This window comes from Jaculus jaculus, chromosome 13, assembly GCF_020740685.1.
Source record: "Jaculus jaculus isolate mJacJac1 chromosome 13, mJacJac1.mat.Y.cur, whole genome shotgun sequence".
NCBI lineage: Eukaryota > Metazoa > Chordata > Mammalia > Rodentia > Dipodidae > Jaculus > Jaculus jaculus.
This window is the reverse complement of record NC_059114.1, coordinates 44,576,737-44,589,800: the sequence shown is the minus strand read 5'-3', so window position 1 is coordinate 44,589,800 and position 13,064 is coordinate 44,576,737. Positions and strand designations below refer to the sequence as shown.

Genomic DNA, 13,064 nt, shown 5'->3' with positions numbered 1-13,064 from the left:
ATTAAGCTGGGAATCAAAACACTGATTTCTCTCTGAGAAAAAGAGGCATTTAGATATGATTAAGATATGGATCTCAGGAAAAAGAATTTATTTAAAAGCAAATCAGTGAATAAGAGTTAATTCAAGATCATTTACTCAAACCAAATGAGCGGAGTGTAACCGACTTGAAGAAACTACACGTTTTAGACCCTGTATGAACAATGGAGACAGCGCTATTGAAAACGCCATGGAAAAGGCAAGTTCTTTGTCTTGCTGTTCTGTTGCTTGTGTGGGAGGTTGACTGTGAGGCAATTCGGTATTCCCTGCCAGAAGAAACAGAAAGTGGCTACTTGTTGGCCAACCTGGCAAAAGATCTGGGGCTGAGGGTGGGGGAATTGGCCACTCGAGGTGCGCGAATGCATTTCAAAGGAAACAAACAGCTCTTGCAGCTCGATGTAAAGACCGGAGATTTGCTGGTTTATGAAAAACTAGACCGTGAGGTGCTGTGCCGGGGGATAGATCCCTGTATATTGCATTTCCAACTGTTACTGGAAAACCCCGTGCAGATTTTTCAAACTGATCTACAACTCACAGATATAAACGACCATTCCCCAGAGTTCCCAGACGGGGAAATGCTCCTGAGAATCCCAGAGAACGTCCAGCCAGGGACGGTGTTTCCTTTGAAAACAGCTCAGGACTTTGACATAGGTCACAACACCATTCAGAACTACACCATCAGCCCCAAAGTCCATTTCCATATTGTCACTCACAATCCTGGAGATGGCAGGAGATACCCAGAGCTGGTGCTGGACAAAGCGCTGGACAGGGAGGAGCAGCCTGAGCTCAGATTAACCCTCACCGCGCTGGATGGCGGGGATCCGCCCAGGACTGGGACCACCACAGTGCGCATTGAAGTCCTGGATATTAATGACAATGCTCCCCAGTTTGCTCAGTCACGATATGTGGTACAGGTTCCTGAGGACAGCCCACTCAATTGTTTAGTTGTCACTGTCTCTGCCCAAGATTTTGATGCTGGAACCAATGGGCATATCACTTACTCCATATTTCAAAGCAATAAAGTGTCTGAGCCTTTTGCAATAGACGAAATCACAGGAGTGGTTCATCTGAAACAAACGCTAAATTATGAGGAAAGTCGATATTATAACGTAGAAATTGCAGCCACAGATGGTGGGGGCCTATCAGGAAAATGTACTGTCGCTGTCGAGGTGGTGGACATAAACGACAACGCCCCAGAATTGACCATGTCCACTCTCACAAGCTCCATCCCAGAAAACTCCCCGGAGACGGTGGTTGCGGTTTTCAATGTTTTTGATCTAGACTCCGGAGACAATGGCAAGATGGTTTGCTCAATTGAGAACGATCTCCCCTTCCTCTTAAAGCCCACGTTCAAGAACTTTTACACGTTAGTGACAGAGGGACCACTGGACAGAGAGAGCAGAGACGAGTACAACATCACCATCACCGTCTCAGACATGGGCACACCCAGGCTGAAAACGGAGCACAACATAACAGTGCAGGTGTCCGACGTGAACGACAACGCCCCAGCCTTCAGCCAAACCTCCTACACCCTGCTGGTCCCAGAGAACAACAGTCCCGGCCTGCACATAGGCACAGTGAGCGCCACAGACACAGACTCAGGCACCAATGCCCAGATCACCTACTCGCTGCTGCCGCCCCAGGAAGGCGACCAAGACCCGCAGCTGGCCCTCGCCTCGCTGCTGTCCATCCACGCGGACAGCGGGCAGCTGTTCGCCCTGCGCGCGCTGGACTACGAGGCGCTGCGGGCCTTCGAGTTCCGCGTGGGCGCCGCCGACCGAGGCTCGCCCGCGCTCAGCAGCCAGGCGCTGGTGCGCGTGCTGGTGCTGGACGCCAATGACCACGCGCCCTTCGTGCTCTACCCGCCGCACAACGCGTCGACGCCCTGCACCGAGCTGCTGCCCAGGGCGGCCGAGCCCGGCTACCTGCTCACCAAGGTGGTGGCGGTGGACGGCGACTCGGGCCGCAACGCCTGGCTGTCCTTCCAGCTGCTGCAGGCCAGCGAGCCTGGGCTGTTCAGCGTGTGGGCGCACAATGGCGAGGTGCGCACCGCCAGGCTGCTGAGCGAGCGCGACGCGCCCAGGCACAGGCTGCTCGTGCTGGTCCAGGACAATGGCGAGCCGCCGCTGTCGGCCAGCGTCACGCTGCACGTGCTGCTGGTGGACGGCTTCTCGCAGCCCTACCTGCCCGTGGCTGAGGGCGCGCGCGACCCGGCGCCGCCCGACGCGCTCACTGTCTACCTGGTCATCGCCCTGGCATCCGTGTCTTCGCTCTTCCTCTTCTCTGTGCTCGTGTTGGTGGCGGTCAGGCTGTGCAGGAGGAGCGGGGCATCCTCGCTGGGTGGCTGCTCTGTGTCCGAGGGCCACTTTCCTGGACACCTGGTGGACGTCAGCGGGGCGGGGACGCTGTCCCACAGCTACCAGTATGAGGTGTGTCTGGTGGGTGGTTCTCCTGATACCAGTGAGTTCAAATTCGTTAAGCCCTTTTTTCCCAACCTTCAGACCCAAGAGGCTGGACAGGAAAGAAAAGATGCTGTTGTTCAAAGTAGTCTTGGATTGTTTTAGAAATCTTGTGATTATGTGATTTTTCTCCATATTCATCCTTTAATAGCCCTGATGTGGAATTTCGGAGTGTTATGAAGCAGCATTCACATTTAGATGTAGTTTGCATGTTCTTTCCTGATGGATTTTTCCATTGGGCTCTGGATAATGTCAACTTACTTCCTCACATTTATGCTTACATTCTCGCCCCTTGACTGCTATTGGTGTTTTACTTTTATGCGTTTGATCTTCCATATATATTGATGATAGTAACATGTTATATTTTGTGATGATGGTGTGTTCGCATTTTTGACTTTTTGTGGGGATGGGTTTCCAGGTAGGGTCTCTGTAGCCCACAGTGACCTGTAATTCACTAGGAAGTGTCAGGGTGGTCTTGAACTCATGGCCATCCTCTTACCTCAGACTCCCAAGTGCTGGAATTTGAAGGTGTGTGCCACTACACCTGGCCTGATTTTAGTTTTTTGCATGGACATTAATATGTATGGTGTGGGATGTATGTGGGATTTATATTATGTGAAGATGCCCACTCTGTGAACACCCATGTGAGAGCCAGAGGAGGATGTCTACTACATTCTGCTATTGCTCTTCAACCTTCTTCTCTGAGACAGAGTCTCTCACTGAACCAGAGCCCCCTGTTTATGTGAGTGCTGGGGACCAATGTTTGGTCCTCATGCTTGCACAGCAAATGCTCTTATCCATTGAGCTATCTCTCCAGCCTGATTTTTTGTTTTATTGAGACAAACACTGTGGCCTGAAACTTGCCATATAGACTGAATTGGCCTCACATTTGCTGTTATTCTCCCACCTTGTTCTTCCAAGTTCTGGTATTACATATATGTGCTGGCATGCCTGGATGTGAACTATCTTAATAAAATCATACACCAATTGTATTCTCTATGTATTCTAGAACATCACAGTCTATTTGATGTCAAGTTTTAGAAAAAAAGTATTACATCATTCAATTTATGCAAAATTTTAAAGGAATTGTAATAAATTACATAACAAATGAAATATGTGAGTAAACATGGTCAGATATTACTGTTATCTTTATAAGATTAGGAAGTGAAGGAAGAAGGGAAATTAAATTAAATTTGTGTGTATGATATTTATGCATGTTCATGTGTGTGAATGTGGGCACACTTTTAGTGTGACATACCTGTTGTGGTGAAATGAAATGTTTGGGTATTGGTTCTCACTGGGATAGTTGGCCCACAAGATTTTGAATGATAATGTTGTCTCTGCCTCCTTTCTTGCCATTGGGTGCTGGGAATGCTGAGGCTTGCACAACAGTGTCTAGCTTTACTTGCGATCTGAGGTTCCCACCTCGGGCATCCCTGTTGCCAGGCAAGCACTTTATCCTCTGAGAAATCTCTGTCCATAGCCAGTTTATTTTCTATGAGAATGAAATGAATGGCATTCTTCTTTTCTCCTCCACCTCCCTTCCCCCCTTAAAAACTTTTTTGTTTATTTTTATTTATTTATTTGACAGCGACATACAGAGAGAAGGAGGGAGGGAGGGAGAGAGAGACAGAGAGAGAATGGGTGCACCAAGGGCTTCCAGCCACTGCAAATGAACTCCAGACACGTGCGCCCCCTTGTGAACCTGGCTATCTGGCTTATGTGGGCCCTGGGGAATCAAGCCTTCACAAACAAGTGCTTAACTGCTAAGCCATCCCTCCAGTTCCCCACCACCACCACCACTTTTTATTTGGTTTTCAAGGTAGGGTTTTACTCTAGCCCAGCCTGACCTGGAATTCACTATGTAGTCTCAGGGTGACACTGAACTCATGACAATTCTCCTACCTCTGCCTCCAAAGTGCTGGGATTAAAGACATATGCCCCCACGCCTGGCTTATTCTTCCTTTTCTATATGCTTATTTATCCTCTTACACATTCCATACTCCCTAAAGTTGAACCTCTGCTTTTTTGTTGTTTTGTTTTTGTTTTCTGAGGTATAGTCTCACTCTAGTTCAGGCTGACCTAGAATTCACTATGTAGTCTCAGGATGGCCTTAAACTCATGGCGAATATCCTATCTCTGCCTCCCAAGTGCTGGGATTAAAGGCATGCAACACCATGCCTGGCTCAAACTTGTACTTTCAAATGGTTATGTCTGATAGCCTTCTATAAATGTAGGTGTTAGCTGGGAGTGGTGGTGTACACCTTTAATCCCAGCACTCAGGATGCAGAGGTGGGAGGACTTCTATGAGTTTGAGGCCAGCCTAAGACTAGAGTGAATTCCAGGTCAGAATGCCCTGCAGACAAAGATTATCAGGAGCATACTTTATGACAACATGGGATTTATTCATTACACAAAGTATGTTTGACACCAGAGGAAACCATGGGTTATTGCAGTAATAGAATTATTTTCTTAGTCTTTACAAAGGAGTTTCAGAGTTTGAGCTTGTTCTAGTTAATTTGTCAGAGTGTTGAAGTAAGTATGAGTTATCAGGTGATTGAATACTTTCATTAAATAGTAGTCACTTTGGGAACTTTGGTTAATTTTATTTAGGAAATAGGAATAATAAAATGAAACTAAAGCTGTAATTGGCTTAAACAAAGAGCATTCACTAATACTTGCAAAGAAATGAGGGTCTTTGGCCATTGCTTTTGTTTGGACAATATTCTTGCTTTTGTCTACTCGAACATGAAGTTGTTAAATCTTGGTCTTACTCAATCAGGGTCGCAAAGTCTTTTCCAATCATGAAAAGGTTCATGTTCAGTAGATGGCCATATCCTAGCTGTGAGAGATAGGACTGCTCCACCTGGTCAGTTGCTGACTCTTTTTATCCAGAATATTGATTGTTGCAGAGGTTAGGTCATTGCTTACAATAAGGATCATCTTTTCTGCTCTTTTCAATGTAATGTTGTGCAATGTTGTTGCAAATGGAATGTTCTTAAAATCAAGATCATAAAGACTCACCATTTCAGCTTCATGAGTTGGTTTAACCACAACTTTAAGTATTTTCAAAATCTCAATAAAAATTTCAGCTTCCCCTGTTTTCTACCTTGAGCCCTTTATCTTTCTACTTCCATTTGAATTAAATTATCTGTTAATTTGTACAAAACTGTAACTTTATCTCCATACTTTTTTTCTAGTTGAATCCATTGTTTGACAGGCCCCTTAATCCATTTTCCTTCTTATTTCCTACTGCTGCTACCGTGTATTCTCAAGTGCCATACTAAAAGAGGCTGCACACACACACACAAAACATCTTCTCTGCTCTCAAACATCTAAACATGCATTTACTTGACTGGTGGTTGGGCCACAGAAAGCTGAAATCACCAATTTAATGATTTAATTCAAAATTTGTGAATATAGGAGCCAGGCATAGTGGCGCACACCTTTAATCCCAGCATTCAGGGGCCAGAGGTAGGAGGATCACGGAAAGTTTGAGGCCACCCTGAGACTGCATAGTGAATTCCAGGTCAGCCTCAGCTAGAGTGAGACCCTACCCCAGAAAAACAAAAAATAATTATAAATATATTAACCATTCTGATTATTGATCATTTTATCCCCTCTCCTCTTGAACGTATATAACATACAAAGTATATATACTACATATATAATTTCTGCCTTTTCTCAGATTTTAGGTAATATAAATTACTTTGTTAGTTAGCATAACTTTAAAAATAATATCATAATCTTTTCATTAATTTACTGGACACTTAAATGCATTTATGCATTCTAAAAATTAATATATCATGTTTATCTCTGGGGTTATTTCATCTCTATCATTATACCCCTAACAATTGTATCTCTAGTCTTATCCTGTTTCTTATTTCTGAGAATTCAATTTGTTGGCTATTGTACACTCTTAATCATTACTCTACATGTATTATATTTGTTTTATTTTGTAACTTAATTTTTACTACATTCTGTGTGTAAAAGGCAAGCTCCAAGATCAGAAGAGCAATGGAGCACAACACAAACTCAGTTGATTTAGAAGTGGAACAGTACAGCCTGGGTTCTCTAACCACAATGGAAACCAAGTACTAATCTATAAAGGAAGTATAAAAGAAAACATTCCAATACTTGGAAACTAAACATTTTAAGTAATGCAAGAATCAGGCAAGAGGCCTCAAGTGAAATTCCAATACTGAACTCAAATGAAAAAAAAAATACAATCTATCAAAGTTTTGGATGCATAGATAAAGCAGTACCAAGAGGAAAATGTATAGCACTAGATGAATAAATTAGAAAAGGAATAAAGACCTCACACAATTGACTATCTCTTTGCTATTTTGACTTTTTATTTCAATCTAGAAAAATATGAGTAAAATTAAGCCCAAACCATGTATAAGGATGAAAATAATAAAGATGATAGAATTCAAGGAAATTCAAAGCAAAAGTAATACAGACATATATGAAACAACTTATTATTTGAAATATATTAATAAAACTGACAAACCTCTAGGAATCATAAGTATTAGTCTATCATAGCAGGGAGGGCATAGTGGAACATCTGACCTCAGGATGGCCAAGAAGGGGAGGTAGAGAATGCCTACCTTAGAGGTATTTCACCCTTTTCAAAACTCTCTGATTTTCTTAGCCCCCAGCCTATGGGATTGTGCCACCTATATTCAGGGTGGGTTACTTCTTTTAGTTAATTTTCTCTGGGAACCTGTCGTAGACACGCCAAGTGGAGTGCTTTACTAATCTTCTAGGCACCTCTCAATTCAATCAATTTGACAATCAAGATTAACCATTACATCCATTCAGACAAAACATTTATGGAGGTGGAAGTGAACAAACTCATCCAAGATGTTTATGTTTGTTGGTTAGACTTTGCCAGTTCATTTTGTTATTAATGTGTTCACAAAACAGACCACATTCAGTGATTTTTTACAAGAAAATCTTGAAGGCTTTTCATATGATGTTTTCTTTATTCTTGTTCCATAGATGTGATTTTTGGCTATAAGATGGTCGCAGTTGTTGAGGGTTTATATTTTATTTAACTTTATTTATTTTGCTTAGAGTTGAAGTAATTTCTATATCCTGTTTGTAAATCTTCCATCATCTTGGCCCTGATGTGAAGTACATTTTTCTTTAGCACAGTTGATTTTATCTCAAAAAATAAATTCTATCAGAAATGAATTATGTTTATTATATTTTATGTTCTTATATGTGTACTTGGCCATATTTTTCTAGATACTTAAAGACATTTTAAATTTTCTGAGCAGAAAATAGATAGTAGTCAATTATAGCTATGATGTTTCATCATTGAATTTCATAGTATTTGTTCAACATAAATCACCTTTTTGCACCATCTATATTAAGAGGACTAGTAGCCTCATTGCTATCAGATAATAGTTGTCTAGTGGTTTATTGTTTTACTTTATTAGATTTCATTTGTTTTGTTTTCTTTGTTTAGACAGTCTCCCTATGTAGTCTAGGCTAGCATCAAACTTCTACATAGTCCAGATTGGCCTCAAATTTGCTGTCACTCTGCCTCAGTGGCCCAATTAATGGCTGACCTCACAGGTGTTCACGCAATGCCTGGTTGGAGATGTCTATTGATGATATTTACCTGCACATCATTTCTTACAGTATGGTAATGTATTTAGATTTTGAGCAATTAAAATGAGAGAAATTTGATTTTTTAAAGTTAGGATGAAAGGTGCAACCCTCTTAAAACCATACCCAATCTAACCATGTGAAAATAGAATCAAATTCTAAAATGCTTATGATGAATACTTGATTCCTCCTAGTTCCTCTTATAAAGAAATTATTTGATTTGCTTAGTTATATCTATCGTAAGACTTCTTGTCTTCAATTTCCCTCCCATTACTGTGCAAGCATGGCCACACAACAAGTTAACTTTGTTCTTCATGGAATTTATGAGTCACATAGTTTACAGAACGTATTGTTTGTTTTGCATTCATGTTGCTAATCAATTTTTATGATTGGTGTAGTTCATTAATGTGTTTATTGGGAAAATTTTAAAATGTACTGTTTAGAATATTGCAATTATACCACTCATCAATGATCAATTGCCCTGATAAAGAATCATCACTGATGATAAAAGTCTGCATTACCTGAGAGAGTGATTCTTACATTTGTACCTATGAGACTCCCTTAAAAAGAAAAGTCAAAGCGCAGATTCCCATTGGCACCAGCAGACAATTTAATTCCAGATCTGGAAGAAGCCCAGGGCTTGACTTAAAATCAAAGGCTCCTAAGAAATCCTTTATGCACATGGTTCTCTTGCTCATTTTGAGAAATAGTGGATTGACCTAAAAGGCTGCATAAAGCTCAACTTTTGAAAATGGAATTGATCTGAAAACATCTCATGAAGTTATCGCTTTGAACACGTGGTGGCGATGCAGGCTAAGAGAATGAATCAAACCTCTGCAGGTCCAGAACTCCATTTCATTCCAATGCTGAAGAAAAAAAAAAAAAAAGTACAGAACACATTTGCCGCCACAGCTAAGACAGAAGCCTTCAGAAAGGAAGTGCTCATCAGAAAAATAGTAAGATTGGACCTAAAAATCTACAGCAAAGACTTTTGAAGGGTCAAGGTGAACGTGGTGTTTAGGGTTATTTTTTCCTTGGGAAGCAGCCATAACAACAGCAATGCTTCAGACAGAAGTACAGCTGAAAAGGCAAGCGGTGCTTTTAATGATGGGGATGCTTTTGTGGGAGGTGGGTTCAGAATCAATTCAGTATTCCATACTGGAAGAGACTGAAAGTGGCTCATTTGTGGGTAACTTGACAAAGGATCTGGGACTAAGGATGGGAGAGCTGGCTACTCGGGGAGCAAGACTTGTTTTCAAAGGGAACAGGCAGTATTTGCAGCTTGATCTTCAGAAACAGGATTTGCTGGTAAAAGAAAAACTGGATCGTGAGGAGATGTGCGGCTCCACGGAGCCATGCCTGCTACCTTTCCAGCTGTTACTGGAAAATCCTTTGCAGCTTTTTCAGGCTACATTGAGAGTAGGAGATATAAATGATCATGCTCCGGAGTTTCCAGCCAGAGAAGTGCTCCTTAGAATATCAGAAAATACTATACCAGGAAAGAGGTTTCCTTTGAAAATGGCCCAGGATTTAGACACTGGTAGTAACAGTCTTCAAAACTATACAATCAGCACCGACCCTCACTTCCATGTTCTCACTCGCAGTCGCAGTGATGGCAAGAAGTTCCCTGAGCTAGTACTAGATAGAGCATTGGACCGCGAGAAGCAGTCCCAACTCAGACTAACACTTACTGCATTGGATGGCGGGTCTCCACCCAGGTCAGGGACCACGGAGGTTCAGATACAGGTTTTGGACAGCAATGACAACAGCCCCGAATTTGCTCATGACCTCTATGAGGCACAGCTCCCTGAGAACAAGCCCATCGGATCTCTGGTTATTTCAGTCTCAGCTAGAGATTTAGATTCAGGATCCTTTGGGGAAGTGTCATATGAGCTATTTCAAGACGACGTTCTTAGCAAACCCTTTGAAATAAACGCAAGGACAGGGGAAATTCGGCTGATAAAGGCTTTAGATTTCGAGGCATTTCAGATTTATCATGTGGATGTGGAGGCCACAGATGGTGGTGGTCTAACAGGAAAATGCGTCTTAATTGTCCAGGTCATGGATGTGAATGACAATGCTCCTGAATTGACCCTGTCCTCATTAATCAGCCCCATCCCTGAAAATTTGCCAGGGATTATAGTGGCAGTATTCAGCGTTTCCGATGCAGACTCTGGAAACAACCGGAAGGTTATGTGTTCCATAGATGACACTCTCCCATTTCGTCTACAACAATCGACGGAGAATTTCTACACTCTGGAAACAGATGGAGCACTAGACAGAGAGAGCAGAGACAAGTACAACATCACCATCACCGTCTCAGACATGGGCACACCCAGGCTGAAAACGGAGCACAACATAACAGTGCAGGTGTCCGACGTGAACGACAACGCCCCAGCCTTCAGCCAAACCTCCTACACCCTGCTGGTCCCAGAGAACAACAGCCCCAGCCTGCACATAGGCACAGTGAGCGCCACAGACACAGACTCAGGCACCAATGCCCAGATCACCTACTCGCTGCTGCCGCCCCAGGAAGGCGACCAAGACCCGCAGCTGGCCCTCGCCTCGCTGCTGTCCATCCACGCGGACAGCGGGCAGCTGTTCGCCCTGCGCGCGCTGGACTACGAGGCGCTGCGGGCCTTCGAGTTCCGCGTGGGCGCCGCCGACCGAGGCTCGCCCGCGCTCAGCAGCCAGGCGCTGGTGCGCGTGCTGGTGCTGGACGCCAATGACCACGCGCCCTTCGTGCTCTACCCGCCGCACAACGCGTCGACGCCCTGCACCGAGCTGCTGCCCAGGGCGGCCGAGCCCGGCTACCTGCTCACCAAGGTGGTGGCGGTGGACGGCGACTCGGGCCGCAACGCCTGGCTGTCCTTCCAGCTGCTGCAGGCCAGCGAGCCTGGGCTGTTCAGCGTGTGGGCGCACAATGGCGAGGTGCGCACCGCCAGGCTGCTGAGCGAGCGCGACGCGCCCAGGCACAGGCTGCTCGTGCTGGTCCAGGACAATGGCGAGCCGCCGCTGTCGGCCAGCGTCACGCTGCACGTGCTGCTGGTGGACGGCTTCTCGCAGCCCTACCTGCCCGTGGCCGAGGGCGCGCGCGACCCGGCGCCGCCCGACGCGCTCACTGTCTACCTGGTCATCGCCCTGGCGTCCGTGTCTTCGCTCTTCCTCTTCTCTGTGCTCGTGTTGGTGGCGGTCAGGCTGTGCAGGAGGAGCGGGGCGTCCTCGCTGGGTGGCTGCTCTCTGCCTGAGGGCCACTTTCCTGGACACCTGGTGGACGTCAGCGGGGCGGGGACGCTGTCCCACAGCTACCAGTATGAGGTTTGTCTGATGGGAGACCCTATGACAGGTGAGTTCAACTTGAGAAAGCCAGTTATCCCCAGCTTCACTCCTTTGACTACTGAGGGGGAAATGAAGGATAGCCCCACCATTAGGAATAGTTTTCTAGTCAGTTAAGTATTGAATACTGTAGTAAATTCTACTTATCAACCTTGGAAATGTCGTTTTGTTTTGTTTTGTTTTGTTTTTTCGAGGTAGGGTCTTGCTTTAGCCCAGGCTGACCTGGAATTCACTATGTAATCTCAGAATGGCCTCAAACTCACAACAGTCCTCCTACTCTGCCTCCCAAGTGCTGAGATTAAAGGTGTGTGCCACCACACCTAGTTACATTATACGTTTGAAAGATGGGGTTATTTGATTTCAAACTTTACTGAATTTTTTATATTAAAATTTACAAATACAGGGAGTGTCAGTAAGACAAACTATAAAGCATAACAGAGAAAACAGTGTCTCTCAAACATCTATCTAACTCCTCCAAAAATGCAAGTTCAAGAGCAGTGTTTAGTTAAAAGCCTGTCATTTAGCCTAGTGATCAAGAGACTGTGGAGCATCTTTATAAAAAGTAGTAAAATAAGCATTAGCAGTATGCATCAATAACATGCATGATTAAGTTAAAAGACATTTTCAGCAAGGCATGGTGGATACACGTCTTTAAATCCCAACACTTGGGAGGCAGAGGTAGGAGGATCACCATGAGTTCGAGGCCACCCTGAGACTACATAGTGAATAGCCTGAGCTAGAGCAACATCCTGCCTTAAAAAACAAGCCAAAAAAATATATAGTATAGTACAAAGTCCTTAAGGTTGTATTTACAGCAAATTATTGTAGTTGTTTCACTATAGCTATGTAGGAATTGTTCTAATTGTGAATATCGGATATTGGTTAATCTTCCAACAACTCATTTTGAGGCAATTACTTAAAATACTGTGTAACCCTACATATAAACACTAAAGGTGTCTAAATACTAAGATGCTTATATATCTTTTGTATATATACTTAAATGTATTTCAGTATATCCTAATTGTCAACACATTTTGAGAATATAAATCTGTATTGAAATGTCATCATATTAACCTACAGTTTGTGAACCTCATGCAAGAACATTATCTTGTAATATCAAAGTAATTGCAATTGCTTAATAAACATTTCCTGAATGTTATTAACAGTTTGGCAGTGTTTTTATAAAAAGTCATTTAATGAATAAAGAATATCATCAGAGCAAGGTGTCTCCTGCCTTTCATCCCAGAACTCTAGGTAGAAGGATTTCCCAGATTAACCTGGGCTGGAATAAGACCCTCCCTGCCTCAAACATAAAAAAGGGAAATTCTAATATCTCCTCTACAAAATTTTCCCTTGCCAATGAGTAAAGTTATGTTACTGCCTATTTTTAAAACTGTGATCATCTCAAGACAGAGGTTCCTTACACTCACTCTATACTATTACAGAGCACAAAGCACAGGTGGACACATTCTACGTTCTTGTCATCTACCAATTTGAGAATTCAAAGGTATTTTATAAGTTCAAATAATATTATTTTCAAACTTCTTTCCTTTTGTCAAGCTTCTATAGATAATGCTTAACATAGACCTAAATAGGGTACTAAAATTCCAGATT

The 13,064-nt window shown here is 43.5% G+C and overlaps 2 protein-coding genes across 2 annotated transcripts; both read left to right on the top strand.

Annotated features, from left to right (window-relative positions):
- Window positions 1–3,608, top strand: LOC101597717 (protocadherin beta-5). Its single transcript, XM_012950207.2, has one exon. It carries the CDS (start codon window positions 201–203, stop codon window positions 2,598–2,600), a length of 2,400 nt encoding a protein of 799 aa, XP_012805661.2. The 5' UTR covers window positions 1–200; the 3' UTR covers window positions 2,601–3,608.
- Window positions 3,609–7,818: 4,210 nt separating this feature from the next.
- Window positions 7,819–12,524, top strand: Pcdhb6 (protocadherin beta 6). The gene has a single exon (XM_045132994.1). The coding sequence runs from the start codon at window positions 9,174–9,176 to the stop codon at window positions 11,565–11,567; it is 2,394 nt and encodes a 797-aa protein (XP_044988929.1). The 5' UTR covers window positions 7,819–9,173; the 3' UTR covers window positions 11,568–12,524.
- The last annotated feature ends 540 nt before the right edge of the window (window positions 12,525–13,064 follow it).